The sequence below is a fragment of the Panthera leo genome, chromosome B1 (assembly GCF_018350215.1).
Source record: "Panthera leo isolate Ple1 chromosome B1, P.leo_Ple1_pat1.1, whole genome shotgun sequence".
Lineage (NCBI taxonomy): Eukaryota > Metazoa > Chordata > Mammalia > Carnivora > Felidae > Panthera > Panthera leo.
The window spans coordinates 71,842,992-71,865,688 of record NC_056682.1 but is presented as its reverse complement, the minus strand read 5'-3'; the positions used below and the strand labels follow the sequence as shown (position 1 = coordinate 71,865,688).

General features: G+C 38.7%; 1 protein-coding gene across 7 annotated transcripts in view; it reads left to right on the top strand.

Annotated features, from left to right (window-relative positions):
* GUCY1A1 (guanylate cyclase 1 soluble subunit alpha 1) overlaps window positions 1–16,653 on the top strand; it is a 63,235-nt gene extending 46,582 nt beyond the window's left edge. For all 7 annotated transcript variants that reach the window (XM_042935219.1, XM_042935218.1, XM_042935220.1 and 4 more), the window contains 2 exons: window positions 3,609–3,763; window positions 14,553–16,653. In XM_042935219.1, the coding sequence (XP_042791153.1) occupies window positions 3,609–3,763; window positions 14,553–14,754 (357 nt within the window). In that variant the 3' untranslated portion in view covers window positions 14,755–16,653. The remainder of the gene's footprint in view (window positions 1–3,608; window positions 3,764–14,552) is intronic.
* Window positions 16,654–22,697: the final 6,044 nt, after the last annotated feature.

The following is a 22,697-nucleotide window of genomic DNA, read 5'->3' as shown; positions in this document are numbered from 1 at the left end:
AGCCCGTGACACTCTGAAATTTCTAAATTATCTCAGAATAATGTCTTACTGCAGATGAGAACCTAAAATTACCATGCTAGGCATTGGTTTAATAGAACACAAGAAGATTACCTTTATTTGTCCTACTTACATTGAATCTGCCACTTAATTTTTATTGGACGGTCCTTAACTGATGACCTTCAGAAATGGGCCTTTGAAATAGTACAGAATCCTGTCTGGCATGCTATAAGATATAGAGAAAAGAAAGAAAAATGCAAAATACAAAAACATAGTCTTGGTGCTCTTCGTAATAGAAGCCATATGTCTGAGCCCAGCCCTTTTCTCCTCCTTGCCCTGCCACCCCATGGATTGGAATCAGAGTGAAAGAATAGGAAATATTTCCTTTTTTCCCCTCAAGCTCTATGTGTTTCTCCAGCATGCCATATGTATAAATCCTCTATCGCTGTTGATTTCCTTACTGACACCCCTCAACTCTGGCTTAGAAAACTGCAGGTGGAGTGTTGATAGAAGCCAGAGCGCTGAATGTGGCAGGGAAAGTCAGTGAGTGCAAAGTGAACATGGAAACAGACTCCTGTTAACCCCCTTCCTGTTCCCAGATGTCCATGATGGGACGTGGGCTGCATCAAAAGTGGTCCCCAAATGGAAGATGCCCCCAACAGGTTTCCAGTCAGGGCTTGATATGCATCTTAAATTTGGGATCATTTACTTGTGAATTTGAAATGAATTTGTGAATTTGCTTGTGAATTTGAAAAGTACCCTGATAAGAAAGCTGTGGAGTTAAGAGTGAAATTCAGAACTGGAGAGGGGGAGAGGGGGAGGGAGAGCAACATGGGAAGAACTGGGTATTTATCCAAAGGATACAAAAACGCTGAATCGAAGGGGCACATGAACCCCAATGTTTATAGCAGCACTTTCAACAATAGCCAAATTATGGAAGGAGCCCAAGTGTCCATTGACTGATGAATGGATAAAGAAGATGTGGTGTACATATATAATGGAATATTACTCAGCCATCAAAAAGAATGAAACCTTGCCATTTGCAACAATGTGGATGGAACTAGAAGGTATTATGCTAAGGGAAACAAGTCAGTCAGAGAAAGATAAATATCATATGATTTCACTCATATGTGGAATTTAAGAAACAAAGCAGATGAACATAGGGGAAGGGAAGGAAAAATAAGATAAAAACAGAAGGAGGCAAACCATAAGAGACTCTCAAATACAGAGAACAAACTGAGGGTTGCTAGAGGGGTGTTGGTTGGGGTATGGGCTAAATGGGTGTTGGGCATTTAGAAGGGCACTTATTGGAATGAGCAGTGGGTATTATAAGTAAGTGATGAATCACTACATCCTGCTCTTAAAATCATTACTACACTATATGTTAATTGGTTTGGATTTAAATAAAATCTGTGAAAAAAAATTTTTAAAGAAGAAACTAGAATAATTAAGTACACAGAGAGAAACTGGTTTAACCAGAAGAGTGCCCAAAAAGAGCAGAAACTTCTTGATTGAAATATGCTAAAATTGTGTTTGACATTTATACACAGAAAATAGCTTTTTGTTCATATTGATCAGTTGGTAGATGTGTAAAACCATATTGTCCATAAAGAAGAAAATGCTAGAGGTAACATGTCTAAGTTTTGCTGATTAAAATGAGACTGACAAAGAAGGGACTGTAAAACTAATTCAATCCTCTATTTTATGGATAAGGAAATAATAAGAGGGAGATAAAGAGACTTACAGAAAGTCAGACCGTCAGTTATTAGCCAAGTTTGGTTGAGAATGCAGATCTCCTGATTTAGAATTTGGTGCTTTGTTTGAAAATTTTGCAGAATTCATATTTGACACCTTCAGAACAAACGATTCTAGAACGTTGTTAGCAAATACCAAAAATGTGTTGCAAAACTAGGCAAAACTGGAGTCTTCTTGAATGACATCTAAACTGTTGAGTACTTGGCCTTTGTTTAAAATTCATCTATAATGTAACCTTTTTTTTTTTTTTTTTTTTTTTTTTTTTTCAACGTTTTTTATTTATTTTTGGGACAGAGAGAGACAGAGCATGAACGGGGGAGGGGCAGAGAGAGAGGGAGACACAGAATCAGAAACAGGCTCCAGGCTCCGAGCCATCAGCCCAGAGCCTGACGCGGGGCTCGAACTCACGGACCGCGAGATCGTGACCTGGCTGAAGTCGGACGCTCAACCGACTGCGCCACCCAGGCGCCCCGTAACCTTTTTTTTTAAATGGTCAACTAAACATGGGACTTGAAAATAATGAACACGGTGTCTGATTGTGATATAGAACATCCCCACTCGAACTTGCTGAGTTGTAGCAGCAATTTAAGAATTTGCGCATCCTCTAAGATCATCAAGAATTCAGATCTTCTGGAAGATGCAAGTTTAAGATACTGTTTTAATTGTTCTCCAAATCACTGGTAACCTTCAGAATTCCTAAACTTTTACGCCAACATTTCCCGGACTGCACCTCATATCTAGATATGGCACAACTCTGGTTTTCTGTGCGTCCAGGCGTGTTTAACAACAGTGTTGATATAGTCACTGTGATGCGGGCCTAAGCAGCCCCCGCTCTGCTTCCTCTGTCATTTTCTATGAAAACATCACAGTGCCTTTCTTGTTTCCTGTTAGTCATTTGAACAGCAGGGTAGTGTTTGTCTTAAAGTTCTTTTTATTCTTTCTTTTCTAAGAGCTGGCTTCTCTTGCCCTTCTCTGACAGCGCATTGGGAAACAACACCTGGGGTCCAGGAATTATGTCTGTCTCACCTGATGGACAGAACAGGTTCACGTAAACTGCCCATAGACCCTTTGTCTTGTCACTCTGGTGACTGTGATGGGTATGTGTGGAAATGTGTTTCAGACATTGAAGGCAGGTGCAAGATGCCTTGTTTAGATGTAGGTGCTTAATGGAGAAGAGTTGAGAAGTGTGATTGATTTTGCACTAGTAATTTTTTTTAATTTTTTTTAAATGTTATTTTTGAGAGAGAGAAAGAGACAGGGGGAGAGAGAGAGAGAGAAAAGGAGGGAAAAGGAGAGTGGGGGAGGGGCAGAGAGAGGCTCCGAAGCAGGCTCCACACTGTGAGCGCAGAGCCTGATGTGGGGCTCAAACTCAAGAACCTTGAGATCATGACCTGAACCGAAATCAAGAGTTGGCCGCTTAACTGGCTGAGCCACCCAGGCGCCCCTGCACTGGTAATTGGATGCGAAAAGAAGGAAGTTGGCAGGAGGTGTTGCCGAGGGAGGAATGGTGTAGCGACAGCAAAAGGCAAAATCATTCAAACAGCGTTTGGGGCACCTGGGTGGCTCAGTCAATGGAGTTGAGTGTCTGACTCTTGATTTGGGCTCAGGTCATGATCTCATGGGTTTATGAGATCGAGCCCCATGTCAGGCTCTGTACTGACAGCAAGGAACCTGCTTGGGATTCTTTCTCTCCCTCTTTCTCTCTCTCTGCCCCTACCCTGAGTGCTCATGTGTTTTCTCTCGAGATAAATAAACATTAAAAAAAAAATAAATAAATAAACAACATTTGTACAATACCGACTAGCAGGAAACGTTTTTACCGACGGTGAGGACCCCGTGTTACTTTTTGCCTTCAGATGCGGATTGGACTACATTCTGGGTCAGTTTTTGCTGGAGTCGTCGGCGTTAAAATGCCTCGTTACTGTCTTTTTGGAAACAACGTCACCTTGGCAAACAAATTTGAGTCCTGCAGCGTACCACGGAAAATCAACGTCAGCCCGACAACGTACAGGTACTGTTTGCACTGAATGCCTGAAATCTATTATTTTTATTGATTCAAAGTTGTTGTATTTTTCCTTGGTTTCCTTCATCCTCCATGACATTTTCTTGCTTAGATAATCTTGCAAGGAAAAGGAATGCAATGACTTTATCATCCTCACTTTTTCTAAAATTACCCATTAGCATCATGAGAACAACCCTCCTGAGATATTTGTAGCCCAGCTGTAATCCTTGATGCACATCCTGTTTTCCCTCGCTATTCTTTTCGAAGCATGTGTTAATGCTCTCCGTGCTTTGACGGCTAATCTGACCAGTACAGTAGCTAACTGCCAGAGTTAGCATGGTCCCCACAAGTTATAGGGCATGGTCCTCAACATATCCTTAATTCAGGTGTCAGACAGGGATACGTTTCATCTCATTTTAAGAATCCAACCATAGGGGGGCGCCTGGGTGGCTCAGTCGGTTAAGCGTCCGACTTCAGCTCAGGTCACGATCTCGCGGTCCGTGAGTTCGAGCCCTGCGTTGGGCTCTGGGCTGATGGCTCAGAGCCTGGAGCCTGCTTCAGATTCTGTGATTCCCTCTCTCTCTGCCCCTCCCCTGTTCATGCTCTGTCTCTCTCTGTCTCAAAAATAAATAAAACGTTAAAAAAAAAATTAAAAAAAAAAAAAAAGAATCCAACCATAGGGACGCCTGGGTGACTCAGTCAGTTAAGCGTCCAACTTTGGCTCAGGTCACGATCTCACAGTTCATGAGTACAGTTCATGAGTTCGAGCCCTGCATCTGGCTCTTTGCTGACAGTTCAGGACCTGGAGCCTGCTTCGGATTCTGTGTCTCCCTCTCTCTCTGCCCCTCACCTGCTCATACTCTTTCTCTCTCAAAACAAATAAACGTTAAAAAAATTAAAAAAAAAAAAGAATCCGATCATAATGAAAATGCTTGAATAACAAAACGCTTTCCAGATATGTGTGGTAGCTGATTTATCAAACTACACCAAGCGAGTTGTCTTTTCTTTTCTCAGAGACAAATATTTTATAGCATCTTCTTTCTCCTTAAAACCCCACAACCTTTCCTTTCTGGCCCTAATTCTAAGTTGATAACTTCACTTCATATTTCACAGGAAAAGAAAAAAAATGCAGTCAGGTAAGCACTGCACCACCTTCCCGGGCAGATCCCATCAGCCTAGCTGTCCCGGGTACCCTGGTCTTAGGACTTCATTCCGGTGGCCAGTGACTGTGTACCAGCTGCCCAGCTCCTTTCCAGATGATCCCTCCAGGTTTGCTCTGAGTGCCGCTGCCTCTCATCTTCTCCAAAACTTGCCTTCTGAAAATACCTGCTCTCCCTCTATGATTAAATTCTCGGGTGAAACGATTATTCCCATCAGAATATAGACATATCACACTATTAAAACTCTTAAAACAGTTGCTTCCTTGTTTCCCAGTGTATCTCAGCTACTCCCCTATATTTCTGCCCCCTTTTCCAGCAAAACTCCTTGCGAGAGCTGTCTATGTTCACGTCTCTACATTTTTAACTCCCGTTCGCCCTTCTACTCACTTCGATCAGTGTTTGTCCCTTGCACCCCACTGAAATGGTTCTTATCAAGGCCGTCAGTGTTGCTTGCTAAAATCATGGTCGATTCTCTCCCCTTATGTTCCTCAACATCTCTGGCAACTGAAGAGCTTGAGAACTCCCTTCTTTAAACATTTTCTTCCTTAGGCTGTGACACCACACTTAACCGGGTTTTCTTATTACCCCGTGGCTGCACCTTCTCAGTGTCTCATGTCGGTACTCTTTCCCTACCGAATCTTCGAATGTTGTAGTGCCCAAAAGCTCTGTCCCTATTCTCTTCTTTGTCTGAACTTTATTGACTCACCTTTTCTCTTCTCTCTAGCCCATCCCACAATTCTCCACCGAGCTACAGATTCGTGTATCATATTTTATATTTCTACTTGGATGACTAGTCGACACGCTAAAATTAACATGATAGTCTTAGAACAAGCGATTTCCCACACACTCCAATCTGATGAAATGAATCCACTTCCCACCCCGCTTTATCAATGTCCTTAAAATGGCACCACCGTCTATTGTGTTACCTAGACTATAAACCTCAGAGTGATCGTCGCTTTCTCCCCCTTACGGCTCACCACCTCCGCCTACAATTAAATACCCCAAATACATCTTTTTTTTAATTACTTCAGTACTACACCCCAAGGCAAGCCTCCTCATCTGTTCCACCTCAGCCAACCAAGGATCGTCCTCACTCTTCGGCTCGCTTTCTTGCTCACCTCCTCCCCGCAGTTCATCCTGCACCCAGTAGCCAGACTATCTTTCTAAAGTACAAGTCAGATATCATCATTCCTGTGTTAAAAACCCTCTAATGGCTTCCCATGGCAGCCGGAATGAAATTTAAATTTGTTACCACAGACTAAAACGTCCTCTTTGATCAACATCCTGCCAGCCTGTGTCACTTGATTTTCTTCCATTTTTTCCGTCACTCTCTGATACCCGGCCACCCTGGCCTTACTTTTATTCATCAGACTTCCTAAACCCTTTCCTCAATCGAAGATACTGGCTATTCCTCTGCTTTCCACTCCTTTCCTAGATCATCGTATGTATTCTTCTTTCTCATAATTAGACCTAAGTCAAATATCCCCTCTTCAAAGAGACACTCCTGGGGTGCCTCAGTGGCTCTGTCAGTTGAGCATCGGACTCTTGATTTCGGCTCAGGTCGTGATGCCAGGGTCATGAGCCCACGTTGGGCTCCATGCTGAGTGTGGAGTGCTTATGATTCTCTTTCTCTCTGCCCCTCCCCTGCTCATGTGCACCACCCCCCCAAAAACAAAAGACACTCCTTCACTGTCATACTTAGAGGAACAACTTTCACCTCACACACCTCACATTATCTTATTTTTTTCATCTTCTCAGCTCATATCTGTGTCTGAAATGTTGTTTTCTTTATGTGTTTATTGCCTGCCTCCCCTTGTAGAGTGTCAGCCTCCTGTGGTAGACATTTTCTCTCCCAATTTCCCAGATCAATGCCTGGCACACAGTAGTAGGAAAGTATTGATTGATTGACTGTCCACGCTTTGATACGAAAATGAGTCACTATCCATGAGAATTGGAAAACTTCTTAGGGATTATTGTAATGGTAATAGACCTGTAGGCTTCCCGGGTAAACCAAGAAGGGATGAGAACTCCTGTCCTCAGGATTTGACTTTGCTTTCTTTGGGGGATTGGAGAGTAAGAATCCTGTGATCACATGACTATTTGCTAGTCCAGTCACTGCTGGTGAGTGTTCAATAACGTCATACATGTGCATGTGCATGTTGAGGAGTCCGTGTGTGTGTGTCTATCCTTAAAACCAAACTTTTGCATATAGAAAAAGTGATTTTCTGTTTCTTCTGATTGTTTTTAAGCAGCATAAGAGAAAATCTTCCTTCGTTTCATATCTCCAAGTCTGGTTGTCTTGAATCTCGATAGGAAACATTGATATCAGCTACTCATTTTACTCCCAAAACGTAATATAGGATCTCTTGTCTTCCACAGAGGATCATGACATTTTGATATATATATTCGGCAACAGGTTAAGGTCCATAGCTTCAATCCTTAAATTCAGCATGTTGGCCATGTTACTACACTTAGTAGATGTGCAAAAACAGGATTTTACACTACACTGTTACCTTTTATGAATAAAATATCTTGTATTATAATAGTAACCTATGCTTATTTTAGAAATTTTTTTTCTAAAAAATTTATATTTATATATATTTGCATATATATGCATATTTGCATATCAGAAAGTTATATTTTCATATCAGAAGTTATATTTGCATATCAGAAAGTTACATATTTGCATATCAGAATATTACATGTTTGCATATACATAAATAAAAATAACTCATAATTTCAGTATCCAGAGACAGTAACTATTCACTTTTTTGTTTTTTTTAAATTATTTCTTAGTATGTGTTTATATGCACATATATAAATGATAATGAAAACTTAATCGATACTGAGCATCAATGCATTTGCTATTTTTATTTCTATCTGTTATAAACAAATATGGTATGCTTTTTTTTCCTTTTTTTTGTTTCAAGTTTTTATTTAAATTCTAGTTAGTGTATAGTGTAATATTAGTTTCAGGAGTAGAATTTAATGACTTATCACTTACCTGTAACACCCAGTGTTCATCACAAGTGCCCCCTCCCTTTTTGTTTTTAAGTTTATTTATTTGAGAGAGATAGAGACAGCATGAGTAGGGGAGGGGCAGAGAGAGAGGGAAAGAGAGAGAGAGAATCCCAAGAAGACTCCGCATTGCCAGCACAGAGCCCAATGCCAGGATCAGACTCATGAAACTGCGAGATCATGACCTGAGCCGAAAACGAGAGTCAGATGCTTAACCGACAGCCACCAAGGCACTCCAGAAGTGCCCCCCACCTTAATACCCATTGCCCATTTAACCCATCCCCTGCCCACCTTTCTTCCAGCAGCCCTCAGTTTGTTCTCTATAGTTAAGAGCCGCTTGTGGTTTGCCTCCCTCTCTGTTTTATCTTATTTTTATTTTTCCTTCCCTTCCCCTTTGTGTATCTGGTTTTTTTTCTTAAATTCCACATATGAGTGAAGTCATGTACTATTTGTCTTCCTCTAACTGACTTATTTCATTTAGCATAATACACTCTCGTTCCATCTACTTTGTTGCAAATGGCAAGATTTCATTCTTTTTGATGGCTGAGTAATATTCATATATATATACACATATATATGTGTGTATATATTTGTGTATATATATGCATATGTATATATATATATTTATCCATTCATCAGTCGATGGACATTTGGGCTCTTTCTATAATTTGGCTATTGTTGATGGTGCTGCTACAAACATTGGGGTGCATGTGCCACTATTTTTCCTTTTTCAATTTACTTACCTCTCAATCTTATATAGGAAATATTTATGTCTTACGTAAAGGGCAAGTGGCAGTTAAAATGCTTTATGTAGGAAAGAACAAAATATTTAACATGAAATACCTCTAATAGCATTTTAAAATGCTTTCTTTTAAAAATAGTTTATTTTTTTCCAAATGATAGAAAAACTTAAAAAGAGAGTAATTTAAATTTCAATAAAAAGTCCATGCTTTGTGAAATTTAATAAGTGGATTATAAAACAGAGACATAATTTCAGTTCCATCAAAGCTGGGGACAAATAGTAGAAGCTATTAGAAGTTGTACAGGGGTGCCTGGGGGGCTCAGTTGGTTGAGTGTCTGACTTTGGCTCACATGGATTCAAGCCCCGTGTTGGGCTCTGTGCTGACAGCTCAGAGCCTGGAGCCTGCTTCATATTCTGTGTCTCCCTCTCTTTCTGCCCTTCCCCTGCTCGTGCTCTGTCTCTCTCTCTTTCAAAAATAAATAAACATTAAAAAAATTAAAAAGAAGTTGTACAAATATAGGGGTGCCTGGGTTTCTCAGTCGGTTAAGCCTCCAACTTCAGCTCAGGTCATGATCTCACGGTTTGTGAGTTCGAACCCTGCATTGGGGTTCTGTGCTGACAGCTCTTGGAGCCTGGAGCCTGCTTCGGATTCTGTGTCTCCCTCTCTCTCTGCCCCTTCCCCACTCGTGCACCGTATCTCTCTCTCTCTCTCTGTCTCTCTCTTTCTATCTCTCTCTCTCAAAAATAAATAAACATTAAAAAATTTTTTAAAAGTTATACAAATATAAAACCTATTTAGTTCCTTGGGAGAACTTTATTGGTAATGCATTGAATTTTAGGGTGACATTTGTCAAAATATAAAAAAATATCAGATGTAGCTTCCTTGATATATTTATGAAACACTTATACATTTAAGACACAGAGTACACACCCACATGCACAAAAAACCCTAACCTCAAATCCTTATCTTTCATTTCCAGTTCTAATCAGTAATTTAGAATGTTGCTGTGTAATGACCGTTATACATTCCTTTATTCTAAATGTCATGAGGAGTTTATTATTGGGGACAGTTTTCTGCTTTCCTGTTAGCTGTTACTGAAGTGCAGAAAACGGAAATATTGTCCAAGTTTCAGGTCAGTGGATTAATGAGATCATTAAAGACAAACATGGCAGGTGGGGAATATAAATGGATACTGCCCAGTATAGGTAGGTAGTAGACCTCGGAACTCTTATTTGCAAGAGAGCTGGGAACTGATAGCAGGGAGACAGGGCTCGAATTCTATAAAGGGAAAGAACAAAGAGAAGAAAGAGAATGTGGGAGAGATGACAGAAAATAGGATAGTTGATGCAGCATTTTGAGGTAACTGTTATCTGGTCAAGAAGGAGTAAGGAAAACTCCCATGACCTGCCTGAGCCCGTTGCTGCTTTTCATGTGCCTTAATTCCATCAAGCTTTCATTTAAATGGTTTTATTTTTTCCACCTGTTTTCGTTAAAAATTCTGATCCTTTCTTAAAGATGATTTAATGAACATTCTAACTCCGTAACATTCTAATTGTGTTTATCTGTAAGTTTCTTTAAAAAACATAAAACTTGGGGCGCCTGGGTGGCGCAGTCGGTTAAGCATCCGACTTCAGCCAGGTCACGATCTCGCGGTCCGTGAGTTCGAGCCCCGCGTCAGGCTCTGGGCTGATGGCTCGGAGCCTGGAGCCTGTTTCAGATTCTGTGTCTCCCTCTCTCTCTGCCCCTCCCCCGTTCATGCTCTGTCTCTCTCTGTCCCAAAAAAATAAATAAAAAACGTTGAAAAAAAAAAAAAAAAAAAACATAAAACTTGGGGGCGCCTGGGTGGCTCAGTCAGTTGAGCGTCCGACTTCAGCTCAGGTCATGATCTCGCAGTCTGTGAGTTTGAGCCCTGCGTCGGGCTCTATGCTGACAGCCTGGAGCCTGCTTCAGATTCTGTGTCTCCCTCTCTCTGTGCCCCTCCCCTGCTCATTCTCTGTCCCTCTCTGTCTCAAAAATAAATAAAAACATTAAAAAAACATTTTTTAAAAACGTAAAACTTGTATCCAGAAGACATGCCATACAGCCCCAAACACAGAGCTTTCCAGATATCTCATCTTGAGCAAGGCACTTAATAAATTCTAATGATATACTTTAAAGCCACTTCTAAATGCTGAATATTTTATAGAAATTTACATATAAAGTTATGATTATAATTACCATATTTAAGGGGTGCCTGGGTGGCTCAGTCAGTTGAGCGTCTGACTTCAGCTCAGGTCATGATCTCACAGTTCATGGGTCCGAGCCCCGCATCAGGCTCCGTGCTGACAGCTCAGAGCCTGGAGCCTGCTTCAGATTCTGGGTCTCCCTCTCTCTCTGCCCCTTCCCCACTCCTGCTCTGTCTCTCTCTGTCTCTCAAAGGTGAATAAACGTTAAGAAAAAAAAATTAATTACCATATTTAACAGGAAATGTTGGGATAATGTGGACAGAAAAAAAGAAAGCCCTTAATCACTTACAATTTTATGTTGTTATTTATCAAACGTTTATAGTTTCAGGCATTTTTATAATTATTTTTTAAATATTTCAAGCATACAGAAAAAAATCAAAGAAAATATGATACCCATGTGGCCAATGCTAATATTTAATAAATGTCAACATTTTGCCATATTTCCTTTGAGATCGCTGTTTTATTAAAAAATTAAAATATTCTAGGCCCCAGCCCCTGCTGTCTGACGTGCTGGACTCTGTGCCCCTTAGGGTTTGCGGGAGTTGCTGAGAACATGTATTTCCTACAGACGGACAGGCTCCCAGAGAGAGAGGCAGGAAGGCACTGAGAAGAGCATGTTCAGCAGCTTCTCCCAAACTCACCAATAAGACACGTTGTCTCTAATTACCAGGAAAGAAAGTGGACAGAGAGAGGCCAGGAGGCTAAACTCTCATTTAGGTACCTGCAGGTAGAAAAGCAAAACCAGAGAAAAATTGATTCCCATTCAACCTGCTCCTATCCTTTCACGACTTGCCTTAAATCTGTTGAATACTATGTTTTTGAGATTTTTTTTTTATGAAATGTAAATCTAGTTCATTTATTTAAACTATTCCTAATGCAGTGGTGTGCTGGTAAACCAGCACTGGGGCGGTGGGGTGGGAGGGTGGGGTGGGGCGCGGTAAAGTGGAGAATCTCTACCTTTTTAGCATTTACCAATTTCTGTGGTGTACCTACTGCTACCATAGCAAGTTTCAGGCTACAGATGGTTTCATTGGCTCATAAAATTCCTGAATGCGTAACAGTTGGTCCTCATAAGCCAACATGAGCTAGATCTAGCCTGGCACTATATGTGCATGTGATATAATATGTATTCTAGAGTATGAATAAGCCATGTACAGCGATCACATACCTATAAATGGTATTCCCAGATCATAAGCCATATCCAGTTCAGCTTTGCTGAGCATCCATTAGCTGTCCAAATTGGTCTTGTCGATTTATATTCCACCAGCGGTATATGAAGGTTTCTATTCCCGAAATGTTACCAGTATGAGTGTTGAGTGATAGCTAATTGATGCTTAACCAGTCCTGTTTAATCTGTTTATTTGATCTTCACAACTGTCCTAAGAGACCTGTACTATTATTCCTTTTCACAGGCTAGAAAATGGACACTTTTGCTGCTATTCAAACTTAGGTCTACCAGACTTTGAAGCCTATATGTTTAATACTATGGAATTCTGTAACTTTTCATTATATATTACCAAATATTATGCTTTATAAATAATACACACTTAAATATTTCTGGATCATGACTAAAGCATCATTTCATTAATTATTTTTCAGATTGCATATTCATTGATGACTTTCCAAAAATGAGCTAACTGAATACTCACATGTTCTTTACTGCTGGAAGACTGTCATTTGTGAGACCTAGGTTTCTATTCAGTTTTTTTTTCCTTCATTGCATAGAACGGTGTCACAGTACCAAATCTAATGCAGCACCATCATCCAGTTGCATCAGGACATGACATCACAAACTGATGAGTTGGAGGCCATGGTCTGGTTTAGGGCCCAGAACTGACAACATCTTTTCATCCATTGCCTGAATAATAGATTAGAAAGACGCTTATTAAGTTTGCATTTGACAGAAAGCTAGGGAAGCAAGTAGAAAGAGGAGCCAGTAACTTCATCAGTAGGGTTGGAATTTAAAATGAATTGAACTCATATGTGGAAGAAACAAAACAAATGAGCACAGGGAAAACAGAGAGAGGGGCTGGGAACCAAGAAACAGACACTTGGGGCACCTGAGTAGCTCAGTCAGTTAAGCATTCAACTCTTGATTTGGGCTCAGGACCTGATTTCATAGTTCACGAGATCCAAGTCTCTCATCGTGCTCCATGCTGTCAGCAGATTCATGGTCTCTCTGTGTCTCTGTCTCTCTCTTTCAAAATAAATAAATAAACTTAAAAAAAAAAAAGATACAGATGCTTCACCATAGAGAAGAAACTGATGGTTACCAGAGGGGAGGTGGGCAGGGGGATGGGTGAAATAGATGATGGGGATTAGGGAGGGCACTTGTGATGAGCACCGGGTGTTGTATGAAAGTGTTACATCACTATACTATACACCTGAAACTGATATAACGTTGTTTGTAATATAAACTGTATGTTAACTAACTGGAATAGAAATGAAAACGTTAAAACAAATTAAAAATAAATAAATAAAATAAAATGACTTTACTGTACTGGACAAATAGTAGTAAATAATAAAATTTGGTCAACAGATAGATATAAGAAGAAATATTTCAAATACCAGGTAGTTAAGAAGAGTGTCAATTTGTACAATTAAATCTCCTTTTAGTCCTACTAACCTAGAATTCATATAAATTCTATTGAGATTCAAATGTTATTCTCACATTATTGGCACGTACCTTATATAGAATTTTTCTTCTATAATTTATTGCCCTTGATTGCTTCTCAATAGTATTTACAAAAGGAATGAATTGCTAAAGGGACAATGTTATTTGTCTTTCAACTTAGGAAGCCTTATTCTATAACATGATGTTTCTGCATGGGCTTGGGGTTTTCTTGCTATTATTAGACTTTTGGGTTATTTTGCATTTTCTCCCAGTACTGTGAATTCATGGTTAAATGAGTTATTGATTATATCTTTACAAAAATATTTTATAATTACTTTTCCTAATAAGAGTGAATATATTATTTGGTAGAATTGTTTTAGTTCTTGTGAACTGATTCTTCATTGTTCTTCTGTGAAGATGTTTGTTAACATCATTAAGGTCTGTCAATCATACTGAAAATGGCTGCTTTATTAATACAGACAGTCCTCAGCTTTCAATGATACAACTTAACGAATTTTCAACTTTACGATGGTACAAAACCTACATGCATTTAGCACAAACCATAGTTTGAATTTTGAATTTTGATCTTTTCTCTGGTTTACCAGTATGCCACATGACCCACGTTCGCAAACAGGGGTATAAACAACCCATACACTTACAACCATTCTGCACTCGCACAATCATTGTTTGTCACTTTCAATAAAATATTTGATAAATTACATGAGATAATAAACGCTTATTCTAAAACAAGCTGTGTGTTAGAGGATTTTGCCAAACTGCAGCTAATGTAAGTGTTCTGAGAACATTAAGGCAGGCGAGGCTAAGCTATGATGTTCTGTATATTATGTGTACTAAATGCATTTTCAACTTACGATATTTTCAGTTCATGATATTTTCAATTTATTAAGATGTAACCCATCATAAGTCAAGGAAGATCTGTATTTTCAGGAATATTCATTTTTAGGTTGTCTTTTCTTGCGTAGACAGTTATATCGGTAGTAGATTTTAATATTGATATTTTTATCTTAATCTTTTCAGATTACTCAAAGACTGTCCTGGTTTTGTGTTTACCCCTCGATCAAGGGAGGAACTCCCACCAAACTTCCCCAGTGAAATTCCTGGAATCTGTCATTTTCTGGAAGCTTATCAACAAGGAACAAATTCAAAACCATGGTTCCAAACGAAAGATGTTGAAGATGGCAATGCCAATTTTTTAGGCAAAGCCTCAGGAATAGATTAGCAAAATGTAAACCCGGTTATTAGGCTTGGGTTTTGACTCCTACGAGCATGTGTGGAATCTCTGAAAGCACTTTAAGATTGCAGATGACTAAGAACAATATTCAAATTTCAGGAGCTAAGTCACCATCTACTTTTTCTTCCATTTAACGTGACAAAAATGGATTCACTTCAATACTTCAAGTCTTCAGAGAAAAAAAAAAGGAAAGAAGCCTCAAAAATGACATTTGGGGGATATTTCTGTTACTATAACAAACACTTATTACCTGTACTCAAAACTCAGCACCTTGTACATATATCCGGTAATTGTAGTGACCTGACTTGCACAAACTGATGGGGTTACCTGCAGTGTGTGCCCTAGTGGAATGGTTGTTAAAGTGTATTTGTGATAGTGTTGCCTTAAAAAAGCTTTCTGAATAGAAATGATAGTCTTTGATACCATAAGCTCTTTGAACCTTTCAAGTCTGCCTTTTCTTACATTTCTTCATTTAACTGTTAGCATAGATAACAAAATAGGTTGAGTATTTTTTCTGTTGCACTGTTTCTTCTCCATTTTTTAAGAAGATAAGCAATTATGGGTTAGATGCAATATGAATATAAAATAGTTCATCTATAAATATCAAAGACTGTTTTATAAAAATATCTGCCGTAACATAATGTGTCATATCAATAAATATCGACTTTTGTTTGACATTATTCTGCACTTTGGTAAAGGCTATTTTCATTCATATTAGCAATTTAATTCCTATTAATTCATTTTATGTCATAATATCCAGGATACAATAGGCTTATAGCCAATATAAAAATGCAGTAATATCATTCTAATTTAATTAGAAGTAACATGGGAGTAATGTAAGGATCAGAGAATATACCATGAAGTACAGAAGTAAAACATTTAAACACACACACACACACATGTAGAGTGATTTGGATCTATTTCAGCAGCCATTCTGCATTGCCATGTTGAGTTCTATAAAGTTCCAGTGAGAAATTTAAGTTCAAAAGTGGGAAATGAGACTTGTTCTTTTTGCCAATAGCTTATTTTTTAAGTATTTGTGTTGGACACTTTGGTGTGTATGTATATCCTAAGAATCATCAAGTTTTTTTTGTCTAATCAAGTACACATCTGTGAATTTTTCTATTCTATTTGAGATATCGCAATGTTATTTTTTAAAGAGAATGTTAGTATTGATGAAAATGATTCTGCGACTTCATTATGGAAATTCGTAAACATTTTTCTGGAGCCGGAACTTTTTTTTTTTTAATGACATTAGCCTAAGCTCTCTGAAGAAGAGAGTAATCTACAGAGTTTGGTTTTGGATAAGGATTTGATTTTTAAAAGAGCTCAGTTTCAAAGCAGGAGAAAGACGAACATTGCAATCTTTAAATCAGTATTAGCAGAGTCATTGATACACTAGCCTGGTGACCTCAGGAATAAAACGTCACCATTCATTGACCTCTAGCATCCCCAGTTTTCTACTACAGATATGGCAATGATTATCATTTATTAAATGATATCCCAACATCTTGAAGCACTGATTATATCTCACTAAATACCAATCCTATTATTGGAAAGTATCACAGGTCTTGGGAAAACAGAATTTTGGAATGAACCCTTATTATAGCGAAATAATAAGAATTAAGGGATTAAAGGAAATTAAAAAGCATAGAATAAAATGTTTTCTTTATCAAAATTTTAAACACACCCCAATCTTTTAATAATTCATGTTCTAAGTTTGTAAGTTAATTAAAATTCAAAAGTATTTTCTTGGTATACACACACACAGAACCAATGGAAGACAATGTAAACAATGTGAGTAAAAGCTATATGGGAATTCCTTGGACTATTCCTGTAACTACTCCATAAGTTTGACATTTTACCCAAATAAAAAGTTATCAGAAATGTATTTTCATGGAGAAATTAAATCATCTGTGATAGATACCAAGCCCAGCCTACAAAAGCACATTAATTACAAAAGATTACCTTGTGGATTATAAGTAAGATGAACATACATTTCCATGATAGAGTGTGTTCAAAATTCACAGCGTGGATGGCAAGAACATTAAGGAGTCCCTTTCTCTTTCTTATCCATTTTGGGGGGTAATGGTTATGGAGACATTTTCAGATCCAGACCACTGATGGAAACCAGAGACCCAAGAAAGTAAGTTTTCAAGGAAAGTAAGGGATCAAACTAGCACCTCTGAGGTTAGGAGTGGAACTAAGGATGAAGGAAAAAATGGACAGAGAGGGCCTATGACGGGGTTGGGGGCTAACGCTTCTGAATATTGTTGCCAGTTCAACTATTGTAAAAAGTAATGTGGGTCCCAAGAGGGCTTCCCAGTCAGCCTGCTTCTCCTAACTCCAGGAATGCCAGGAACTAACTGTTCCTTCAGTTCTGGTTTTACTGTCTCCATATGTGGCTTCTTATTTCTTCTGTATCTCAAAAAATACCTTTTCCTGGGTTTGTACACATAGTTATGAACTGGTGCGGCAGGCATTGGAATTTCATATTACTCTAAAGGCCATTAGTCCTTCAGAACCTTTGGTGGAAAGGAAGGAAAAGTTACTTCAACATTTTTTAACCTTTTCTCCAAATTACTTATCCCTCATATTGCCTGTCATGCCAAGGCCGACCTTTCCAGTATTGTCCTATGGTTAAGTTAAAAGCAGTTATAGGATGGAACAGGATGTTCTCTGGTGGGCCCAGCAAGCTGAAGAGGTGAACGAAGGGGAGTGTTTACTCCACATAGTGTCTGGGGTATAGACATGGCTCCCTGAGACTCCCCAGCTGGGAAAGTGCCAAACTGGAGTTTTACATGCAAAGCCCCAATGAAGTCTAGGGCTATACAATGCTTTAAAGCAATTTTCAAATCCCTGTTAAAGCAAGAGTTAGTAGTCCCAAAAAGAATAAGTTAATGAATTATTGTAGTAGTTTTAAGCATGTGGATTTTACCTGGATAAATCACTATTAAAAAGTGAAAAGAAGAGGTGCCTGGGTGTTCAGTCAGCTAAACATATGACTCTTGATTTCAGCTCAGGTCATCATCTCAAGGTTGTGAGATCCAGCCCCACACTGGGCTCCATGCTGGGCAAGGAGCCTGCTTAAGGCTCTCTCTCTCTCCCTCTCCATCTTCCCCTCTCTTGCTCATGCATTCTTTTTCTCTCTCTCAAAAAAAAAAAAAAAAAAAGTGAAAAGGAATATCAATACAATACAACATAAAACGTGTTTTGCCTGATTGTGCACTTTGGTGGTATTTCACTCATTAGATGGCTGTACATGGAAAGTTACACGAAGGCAGATTTGAAAGGTGGAAGGATTGGGGGATACGGCCCTGTGGGAGGTGGGAGGGCAGTACTGGAAGGAGCTAGGCAAAAGGTGTTGCAATTCCTTTGTTGAAGGACTTACCATCTTCTGCAATGCAAGAACTGAATGCTACAGAAACCCTAGATAAGTTCAATCCTCTTGTCTAAATACAAGCTAAAAGCAGGGACAGCTTGCTTTATTGAGCAGAGAACACCAAAATGTAATTTTTAATCAAAGTTTACAGTGTTAAAAATGTACATTTGCGGTTAGGATTCTTCCGAAAGCCTGGGAAATCTTTGCATCCTCTAGTGAGAAGGGGAAGCATCACTCCTGTCCCGAAAAGCATAAGCTTATGGGAGTAATTAGTCCTTGGGAGTCTTTGTTGCACTCAGCCTTCTGCTCTTAGCCACCACTGCTTCCAGGTTTTACATAAAGTGCAAACTTCCTTTTAAGTGCTTCTTTTATTGTGTTGTTGATATGCACTCATTTGGTATTGTTACTTTAAGGCACCTCAAACATTTTACATTTTGTTGCCATCTATACATTTCCTGTGAAGCGGCTTTGCTCTGAACCTGTCACACCTACATCTGTTTTGACTAACTCACACAATCTACACAGTTTTTCATTCAAAGCTCTTCCCCTACCTACCCCCATTTCTTCTATTCAATGCCTGAAAAAACAAAACAAAACAAAAACAAAAAACAAACAAAAAAGCATAGGTTTTATAAATGCATAGATTCTGATTTAAAAAGAATAAAAACAAACTAAGCAAAAGGAGAAAAAAGGTGATATTTTAAAAGCCATGCTTCTTTTATCATCAGTACAGATTCTTTTTCATCATAGTGAATTTACATTTCAGGAAAGTGTTAATAATTTAGATTTAAATACCAGGGTAGAAATCAGGACAAAATTTAAATGGCAGATCTAGGACTTTTCAGATATTCTGGTAGAAGATTTTGGATAAAGTTGTGCTGCTTTTCCTTTTTTTTTTTAGTATTTAATGTCAAAATATTACATTGCAAATAAACCTTACAGATTGTGAAGAAATTTGCTTGGCAGAAAAATGACTTTGCATAATGTCTAAACCTTAAAGTATCTGCTAAGATGTTTGTTACATCTGAAATGTTGCCAAATCCATTTGTATTGAAGAAAGAACTCTGAGGTAGTCTCAGAGAAAATTAAAGCAAAGCGAAACAAACATACAGTTACGGGAGTTGGACAAGCCCACATAATACATTGCAGAATAGAAGGGGCAAAACTGAACTGGTCGAGAAAGTTATAGTGATAATGGTCATGGAATTCTGTGCCTTCAGAGAGAGTGATGACCAGTGAAGCAGGGATATGCAGCATCTAGGCACAGTTCAGTTACAATAAGCCGACTTTTTCCCCAAACAAATTGTGTCTTGGAAATTTGAAGTGAATAAAAATATATTAGTATTTGAGAATATACTGTTCCTTCACCTCCTCCCACATGTTAATTAAAGATGCCTTGCAAAATCTTATGACAACTTAACATTCACTAATCTAGAGCAGTGTCCTTCAATCTTTGGAGTCCTGTACAATATTAGTAAGATATTTTGGTACATGGACAGTATATTATCAATACATAAGCATAAATGTAAATATTACAAAGATTAATGATTTATAAACATAATATGCTACCCTCAATCTGATATACTATGGTATAGTGGTAAAGCTTATTTTATTTTTTGAATGAGCATGAATATAAATAAAAATTCTAATATTTTCTTCACTTAACCCGAGTGAATCAATCATCTTTATATTTTACTTTGGAAACTGCTGCAATAGGCTAGTGGGTCTTCATTTTCACTGAGTCCTGTATCACTATGAGAACTAGATAAAAGATGATAGATACAGACCATCATCCTTCCAAAAATGTGCATATGACCTTATACCCTAAGACTTACCTGTATTTCCAGAGGGCTCCCTGGATTCTATTCCTAGGCCACTCTTGTTAGGTAGCATAACCTTCAAACTGAGAACTTACTAGAAGAGAGGAAAAAATAGTAAATAATGTTTGAAATGAGAAGTGTACAACCAGGAGAAATCAGTGACTTTTGGTTTAGATGAAACCACTTTTGATTTTTGAGGAATAAAGGGAATTAGTTTATTTGGTACTATTCTGTAGAATAATTCATGGGGCTTCACATACAGGCAACTAACGTTTCTTTTCAGCCAATATTTAACATATCTCTCGACCTATTTTTCTCTAGTTTTTGGTAAATGTGTATGCTAGAGGTATCCCAATTTTTTTTTTCTAATTTAAGTACTTCTTTTCACTTTTCCTCTATGTGAAATAGAATCACTGTTGGACCTTGCATTGAAAACCTTGATACTAACAACACTCCTTTTATTATTACTTTCACAGGTGATATTTTAAATAACACATTTATTTTGAGTTCTGCCTCTGGCAGAGTTGCAAAGTCTATCAAAAAGTGATCCCGTGTCTCAGAAGCTTGTTTGTGCTGCCACATAAATATTGTAACAAAAGTGTTAAATAAAAACCTTTTTAAAATTTAAAACTAGTGCTGTCTAAAAAGAAAAATGAACTGTTGAATCAAGTGAAAGCAATGCTGTTTCAAGCAGCACAAACACATTTGTTCTCATGTAGGTCTTGCTGCTACAGATAGAGGGAACCTCCAACACAAGAGTGTGGAAAAACAGGACTGACAGCTATTATCCCTTTTCAAAAAGTTACAGTTAATGATGGTACTAATGTAACCAAGATACGTTTCATTAGGTATGTAATGCTTTTATTTTCAACAGAACTCACATCCAAGTTTTTCAAGTCACCCATAATATCAAATTATTTTTTAAACCTAAACTTAAGAATAAAACTGTGCTCTGACTACCCAAGTGTAATGGTTAGTAGCATAAGCTTTGGGGACAATTTGTTTTAGGTACAATCTGCTAAAAAAAAAAAAAAAAACAAAAACAAAAACAAACAAACAAAACCAAAAAAATGCTTTCCATCACTGCCTTTGTATTTTGTTTTTTTTATTTTTTTTTTTTAAAATTTTTTTTTTTAACGTTTATTTATTTTTCAGACAGAGAGAGACACAGCATGAACGGGGGAAGGGCAGAGAGAGAGGGAAACACAGAATCGGAAGCAGGCTCCAGGCTCCGAGCCATCAGCTCAGAGCCCGATGCGGGGCTCGAACCCGCGGACCGCGAGATCGTGACCTGAGCCGAAGTCGGACGCTTAACCGACTGAGCCACCCAGGCGCCCCACTGCCTTTGTATTTTGTAGAGAAACAGGAGTACAGACTGCCTTTGTTCTACACTATCTTTTCAGGATGCTTGTATAAGAAATCATCTTAGAAAATAGAGATGATGTTTTCCCTTGAGCAAAAAGACAGGCATATTTAGTGGCCATTATAAAAATTTCTGTTCCTAAGCTCAGGGCTTCTTTTTTATAATGCAACTCGCTGTGTGTACAGGGGTTCTCTCCTCTTTGTCCTGTGGAAATTGGGACCCAGGGAACCAGTGCAAGATAAAGCTGATGTTCTCTGTCTGCTATCATAGTTGTGAGAAATGAAGTCTTTAATCTCTGACCCAGGAATCTTGTGTCTTCTGGCTGCATCCACATAACTGTGGCATTTTAACTTGTTAATTTGCAAATGGTGTAAAATCTCACTCCTCATAGTTATCAACAGTTTTGGCAAAGAGGATGGAATGTTGACAGAGACATGGCTTCCTGGAAGAGAGGGTATGAGGGTCTTGTGGGCCGATTTAACAAGGTTTGAGGGACGAGTCTGTAGGAATCAGGGGCAAGGATGGTGACCAAATTGTATGTTCGGCAGGGTGATAAATGGTCCTCCATTTTGTTGTCTGCTAGTGAGGAAGAATTAGAGAGGAATTTGCATGTCAAGTATCAGAAAGAAGGTTCAAAGCCAGTTGCCTGAGCAGCAGCTTGATTGTTGCTTACACTCCCCTGGGGAAGAAGACTTCCTCTCTAGTCAGGCTGCCAGCCCCAAGTCTACCTCAATATCATAAATGGTAGAAAGAACAATCCCAGGTTAAAAGAAGTTTCCTACCCTTTTCAGACAATAGTTACTGAAATATACATTTACACTCAAAGCAAAGGAAGGAAATCTGCATAAACCAGGTGAATTATTAAAATTTCAGATTGCTCACTTGGGAGAGGAGCATGCTGGATGCACAATGCTCGTGAAGGAAGGATGGCAGTAGAGGGAAGTCTTAAGGCTTAACCCTTCCTGCAATCTTTCATGCTAACCTTAGATCTCTTCAGAGATGACAGTTAAAGTTCTTGATGTTCTTTTCAATAGTCCTGGCTGCCATAGGGGAGCTTGGTTCTTTTGGGGAGATTTCCCTGAAACAGACAAACTCCCATGGGAAACCACAGTAAGGCATTGTTATGGGTTGGACTGTATTACCCCAAACTCATGTGTTGAAGTTCTAGTCCCACTACATCAGAATGTGACCTTATTTGGGAATGAGGTTGGAACAGATATAACTAGTTAAGATGAGGTCATACTAGAGCAGTTAGGCCCCTAACCCAATTTGACTGATAACCTTATAAAGAGGGGAAATTTAGACACAGACAACACAGGGAAAATGCCATATGAAGATTAAGGCAGAGATCAAGGTGATGACTCTA